The following is a 7,356-nucleotide window of genomic DNA, read 5'->3' as shown; positions in this document are numbered from 1 at the left end:
AACGTATTATTGCAGCATTATATTTTGTTTGGAAATATAAGGTTCAATAAATCATTCATATTTAGAACCAATTCTTTCCAAGCAAACTGTTCCAAATTTAAATAGACACAATACACATCAAAAAACACACAGGAGAAAATGTCAATTTAACTATCTAAATTTAGATTATTAAAATTCGCTTATATAAATGTTAACATTGTTTAACCAAATTTTGTTATATAAAACGTTGCGTGATTTCCGGGCAGGAAGACTTTATTAATAAATCGGTTGCCACAGCACCTCCTCAAAGTCGTGCCCTTTAGGAATGGTGTTAACGTTCAGTCATTCGCGAAAGAAATGGTCAACATTTTCTTTCTTTCTACCTCCGCAAACGGGAATCGGAACTTCTTTCGTAAATAAAGTCATTCTTAAAATGTTTCGGCGATTAATTTTTCGAAAATGAACTAAAAAAGCTCTCCTTTATAAAACGGTGTCTGTAATTTTTGAATTAAATGCAAAAATCCCTTAGGTTGAGGTAGATAGAAACACGGAAGAATTTGAATTTTCTTTCGTATATCTTATTGCCTACTAAAATAACACCATTCTGGATCTCACAAGCAGCCATTATTGGCCATTTTGAGCAGAAAACGCTAAAGTTCACCTGATTAATTATTATTTAGTAGTAGCTACACCTACATCACGCGATTATATGATTATAATTCTTATTATTAAAATATAAAACGCGATTTTCCTACAAATACATGACGTGCTTTTGTGCGCTACTTAAGTCTACGGTAGCCATCGAACATGCAGATGAAAATGCTTGACATCAAACGACAAAAAAAATTAAAACACATCTCATGCGGGACACAACGAAAGGCGTTTGATACCTAGTGAAAAAAAAGGAAAATAAACAAAAATTATATAAATCAAAAAAAATTTATTCGCATATTTGGTAAATTAATTTATAAGAGTCATTAATATCTTAATTATTATTTACTATGTAATTTCGTAACGTGTTCCAGATATATATGTGAATAAGTCTTATATATGGTCAATCACTACATAAATTAATATCACATATATATCGTGACGCACGACTCTGTTGGTCTATGTAGAAGTAAGCGTTGACCAAACCTAGCAACTTGATGTTAATTTTTAAAATTTCTAATCGAAAACGTACTTATATATTTAATCGTCAAAAACGAATAAAAAAATACAAAATTACAAAAAGAAATCACCACAAGATTTGTTTATAAGTAAAATATCAATATAAATATATAATAATTAATCAAAAACTCTAATTAAACTATGTATTTCAAACAGTCATGCACACACAAACTGTGAACACATACTGACTGCACGCATTGTACTAACATTCATTATTAAATATCTTCACAAAAATAGGTAAAAAAATAAAATAATAATTAATATGTTATTAATAGCTATATAAAACAACAACCTATTTACAGTATACGTATAAACAAACTAAGTCATCGGGAGGGGAGACCCGCAATAAACGACTGACAAATTCCGTTTGCCTTTTCTATATGTATGCAGTCATAATATATTAATTTAATTTATAACACTAACGTTATAATAAAAAAAATAAATAAAATATTTCTCTTTTTTTTATAAGTGTGTGTATACTGTGGGTGCCTAATTTAAATAAAAAACTAGCAACAAATAGTTTCATAACACTAAGCATTTTGTTTATATCGCACGTTGTAAATAAATAGCTACTTCTTTTCCTAGCACATTAGAAACAAAAACGAAATCATACAATATCTCTAGGTAAACACAGTATACCAAAGTAATATTACTAATAATACCTAATATCAATATAGTTAGTAGTAAGTAGTACTAACAAACGGTCTATGTCAGCCGAAAGTACTACAGTGTACTAAATGTGCATGATTAATGATAAAAATGCAGAGAACTAAAGCCTAATGGTGCTTAGGAAATGGAAAAAATAATTTTTGAGAAGTATGCTGTTATGTAGATGTAAATACTGAGTTTTTATTTAAAAGTAGCAGCGCATGCTGTGGCTGTGAACGTAAAAGTAAGAATTGCAAAAGCTCTTTAATGCTGACTGAAGGATATAAAATTACATATAAATAATTTTATATTTTCTTAACTTATACGCTATAAGAAATATAAAAATTATATATTATCACATCACACGACACAACAGAACAATAGCAACAATGAGTGGTCTCACATTCGACTAACAATAAGGGATATGTATAGTTACTTGTATATACATCAGTCAGCATAGCAGTGGCCTGTGGCAGTAGTAATCACAGCCGAGATATAGTCATCCCCTACTAAAATGTATGCCTCTTAATTAATATTGCCCTAAGAAGTGACACCGGACTACCGCAAAAGCATAAGTTTTTAAAGCCTACCAAAATACTAACAATCGCATTATACTCGTGTTTAAATAATTTCAAATTAATTCTAGTTCACATGAAACAGTTTTCATGCAAATTTTGAACACATATACACCTGGCATAACTCGACTGTGACTATATCAGAGGGAAAAATGTTGAATCTGCATTTCAGTGTAAGGTTTTGAAAGCTGGAAATGCACATAGAACTGTGCATTTCCAACCACTTTCGATTAATAATATTAATAATTTATCTTAAATTACTTAAATTATAATCAGATTCAGACTTTATAACACCATGACAATAACGTGATGAATTTACAAAAATATAAAAGTAACGAAAATATGTAACGGTTTATTCTTATAAAACAATATTAACCTAATGTGTCACATTATGTCTTTTATGGGTTTATTTATATGAAGACGATTCTACCGTAAGCGCATACACATAAAAATACAAAGTAAACTCGATTGCGAATCTAATACTATAATAGTAATAAAAAGAATAAGGTTACGATTAACAAAAGTAACATGCAAACTGGCAAAATGACGACTACGCCACTGGTACGTCTCGCGCCGTCCGAATCGCACATTTCTAACATTAAAAATAAACATTCTAAACAATGAATGAAACAACAAAAATATACTTCGTAATTCTAGTAGGTATTCGTTGTGGACCATGTGACCAAACGGCACGACACGAACCGTGTATGAAGAACACAGCGCGCGGTCTCCGGGGAATGTGGATGGCGGCGCAATGAGGATAATATAGTATATTCGAGGGAGATCGATCGAATAGTGATGAAGTTACAACACCTTAGGGATTAAGCGAGTATATACGAATGGTCTGCTGAGCCCGTAATGAACAGACTGGACAGTGACCATCGGTACCTTCGCGGCATATTATACGATTGGCACAGTCCATACAAAAGAAATTATGACCACAAGGTACTAACGCGTGGGTAACTTTTGCTTCACTACACACTAAGCACTTAGCCGAACTTAATAGAGAATCTGCAGGACTGGTGCTATTTGGTGGTGAGGGGCGGGTAGGTGCTGGTTGATATGACCATATGTTTGATAGGGCGGTTGAACTATCAAAACTTGGCGAGTCGCCCAGCCCTTCATCGCGATCGTTTGAACCCCAGATTGCTCCTAAATCGGCACGACCGCCCGAGCTCGAAGAACTACTCGAACACGACCCGGAACTTGAAAATGCACCAGAGCTACCAGTGGAAGATGTCATGTTACTAAAGGCATCGTTACTAGAAGGTTCAATATAATTAAAAATTGAGTTTAGTCCAGTCTTATAAAGCGAAGCTAATATATCTGTCGACTCATCTAAGTTTCCCAAACCATTAAGCCCATTTACGGATGCTCCATTTCCCGTACGTAGTGCAATGTGAGCCTCAATTTCCCTTCGCGCGTTTTCAACATTTTCTGGCATACCTGTTACCTCAAATACTGGTTCTTTGTCACGACTTGGCGTCACAATGTATGTGTGCGTTTGATGTTGAATGCGTTTAATAGTTGCTCCTTTAGGTCCAACTACTAAACCAACAACGCGATACGGCACACGCACTTGGATGGTTATTTGGCCCGGCACGTTGGCGGGTGGACCGGGTGGTGCACCATTTAAACCACCTATTAAATTACTTTTACGCGATGCACGAATTTGGGAAAAATGTTCGGCGGCGGATAGTATCTCACGTTTTGCCTTCGCAACATCTTCTTTGCGTCCAGTGACCACGAAAACTGGCTCTTCTCCGCGTACAGGTGTTTTGATGTAAGTGTTGGTCTTTGCTCGAAGCGCTTTGATCTTGCAACCTGTAACAAAAAAACATTACGTTAGTGGACATTTTAAGATAAAGTTATTAAAAATAATTAATTCCGATCCAAATAGGTCAACTGACAAAATTGGCGGTCTTCGCCAGACTATGCATCGCCGTCGGCTATTGCAGTTACGCCCTTCAACCTGCCGACAGGTCACTTACATTTACCTTGTGCGCGGGCGATAAATTGGCGAACTGACTGCATGCGAGACCGATGCAATAGGGCTGGCTTTTGGCCATTCTTCGACGGCGGTTCAAGTTTTTATCTAACCGATTGTTATTCACGCGATAGACAGAAGTTATGGGTGGAAAGAAATTAAAGGTCGAATTAGTAATATAAAATATGTTGGCTCGCTTCTATTCCTTTATTTGTATACATGTTCCAGAACTTAATAAATAAGAGGCCGCGGGTGCGATGGCCAGGTATATGCAGCAGCTAACCTTGGTTCGGAAAAGTAGAATCGCAACAACGCAACGGCTAGCAAGTTACCTGGGAATTTATTAGTGTCGGTTTCCTACACATTATAAAAGAATCCTTGTGAACCATTGGAGGTTACTAATATTAAAAGAACCGTATACTGTTTGTCCCTTTCAAATTATTGGTTCCCAACATTTTTAACATCTAACGGTACTCATTAGGGTAAGGGTAGAACGTTTCTGTAGTCTTCAATCCTTAACTGCGCTTTAATGAACAATGATTTCAAAAACCGTATTTAAGAGTTCCTGCAAAATTTCGCGTTTGCCTTTTCTTAGTAATCGCTGGACATTACGACATTATTCAGGAAAAGATCGAGGAAAAGATTACTAAGTCGAAATCAGAATTTTTGTTCAGATATTAATATTTAAAAGTTACCGTTAATGAATTGATAATACATATAAATGATTTACTTTTCGTCGTCTATTATCATACCTTCCATTCCCACATCAAGTCCTATTGAGGAAGATTACCTAAAAAATCTCATGAACGAATGCAAGAACAAGTGATTTATCGCAATATGGAATGTAGATAAGAACGAAAAGTTGTATGAAATTAGTGTCAATTTAAATGGTGGTGCTGATGGGGTGTATTTGCTGCTGGTATTGCTCTGATTTATGCACAAACAATAATTACAATACAAAAGGTAATAATTTAAGATATTTTTATCATGATGGATGATAGGTTTTTGTGTGTCATTTAACACATCAGCCTAGGCTCCAGCTCAATAAGTTGCAATAAATTAGTATGTCTAACTCAAATTTCTAAATTTAGGAAATCGTGGCTTGGTAATAAAACATAGCGGAAATACAATAAATGGTTTATACACACCGACACCTACAAGGTCTCTGTATAGCACTTTTTTTTTAAATTTGTGTTCTGTTACAGAAAATTTGGATGAAGCAGTAATATGATAAGTATCGTTTCCGATCGCACTTCTGCGATATTCTTGCTGTAAAGTTCCTGTTATAGATAAGATATTTCGTTCAATCTCTCTGTAACCGAGTGGCGAATTGCTTAGGCTTAGACCATTGTCTAATAAAGAAAGCAACATTCAATTATTAAGAAGTTATGAAATGAAATGAAAATAAGTGCAGTAATTTGGAAGATATCGGATGAAATTGATGCAATACATTATTGCGGAAAAGGCTGGTCAGTTGAAGATTGAGACATGATTAAAACTCTTATTAGGGTCAGCATTTTTTTTATTAAATGGTGGCAAAAGCGTAAAGAAGCCGAACACTAAACATAACCAAGTCAAATCAAGATCGTCTGACAGCCATAGTGGTCTCATGCTCGTAATGGAAACTGCAAAAACCATTACAGACTGACGAAACGCTAGGATTTTTTTATAACATTATAGTGTAGTTTTATGGATAACGAAATGGTTTGACTAATGCATTCTTTGAATGTGCGACAGTTCCATTTGGTGAACAGACGCACGATAGCTGATTGTTCTTACTAAATGAGGAAGTGAAAGCTACGCAAGGTGTCGGTAGTCGATTAATTAAGTGCAGGCTGGGCTTCTTTAAAACTACTAGGCTTTTAAGGAACAAAATGGAGTAGTGAAAAAGGCAAATGTATATACCTACATAAAAACGAAAGTGTCATAAAATGACCTGAAAGTGTTATAAAGCAGACGAAAAATGATGGTATGAGAATTTTATTTGTAAATGAAACTTTCGGTTATAACTCGAAAGACGCTTTTCGATTTATCTCAGGGCTGATCTCTTATAGGGAAGTGGCTGTGGAGGAGCGCTGTTTAAGAAGTAAAAGCGCATTAACGTTATCACTTCAGATGCCACCTTTGCTGTTGGGTGTTTTTCCCTCACGTGACAATTTTGACGGGTAGATACAAAATACAGCTGGTTAACATTTCCTGATAATTAATTTATGTTTGCAAGAGAAGTAGGTACGTTAGAGCGCACAGACGTAGGATATCTGTCGCCAAAGAATCGATTCCAGGCAGAGTAGAGCGATCAAAAATAAAACCAGACAAAGTCATAATTTTATAAACGTTAACGTAACGCTACTATTACAGCCAACATAAAGTAAAACAACCTTCATTATAAATCCGAACTAATTTGTATTCCTCTTTCATTAAATTGATCCATTGCATTTCATTTAATACGCTGTTTGACGAAGTGATTTTTGTCGAGCGTACCGATAGGTTGTGTTACGAATGTCGAAACGTTCCAGTTTTAAAATAGTCTCTTGCACCAACAGCGCCAGGTGCTAAAATAATTACTTAAAAACTACTCATAAGCGACTTATAAGTAGATACCGGAAGGCTTGTACCTCCAAGTAATTTCGTTTTATGCGATTCAATAATTCCGCTAATTAATGAACGTTGTTAATTATCCGTTAAGTGCATACTCATTAAAATATTCCATATAAAGTCAAAACTAATATACAGTTCAATATTAATTTGCAAATAACGCAGGAGTACAAGTAGGGTCGTGATCAAATCCTCTCTCCCACATGTGTCAGGATATCAAACGCATCCTGTACATTTGCGACTAATTAACACCGCCACTTTTATATACCGGCGGCTCAACAGCATAACCACTGAAATCATATTAACCGTAATTACATAAAAAACAAAATAAATAGGTCACATTAATGACGAATTAACTTTAATCAAATGTTCCAAAATCTAATTAGTCTTTCTTTTTCGGAT

At 35.0% G+C, this 7,356-nt stretch overlaps 1 protein-coding gene across 1 annotated transcript in view; it reads right to left on the bottom strand.

Annotated features, from left to right (window-relative positions):
• Window positions 1-902: 902 nt before the first annotated feature.
• The window catches only part of LOC116165094 (RNA-binding protein MEX3B), a 38,394-nt gene continuing 31,940 nt past the window's right edge, over window positions 903-7,356 (bottom strand). Inside the window, exon 2 of the mRNA XM_031479390.1 lies at window positions 903-4,196. Coding sequence (XP_031335250.1) covers window positions 3,187-4,196 — 1,010 coding nt within the window. The 3' untranslated portion in view covers window positions 903-3,186. The remainder of the gene's footprint in view (window positions 4,197-7,356) is intronic.

The sequence above is a fragment of the Photinus pyralis genome, unplaced genomic scaffold (genome assembly GCF_008802855.1).
Source record: "Photinus pyralis isolate 1611_PpyrPB1 unplaced genomic scaffold, Ppyr1.3 Ppyr1.4_LG2, whole genome shotgun sequence".
Classification (NCBI taxonomy): Eukaryota; Metazoa; Arthropoda; class Insecta; order Coleoptera; family Lampyridae; genus Photinus; species Photinus pyralis.
This window is presented reverse-complemented; position numbering and strand designations above follow the sequence as displayed.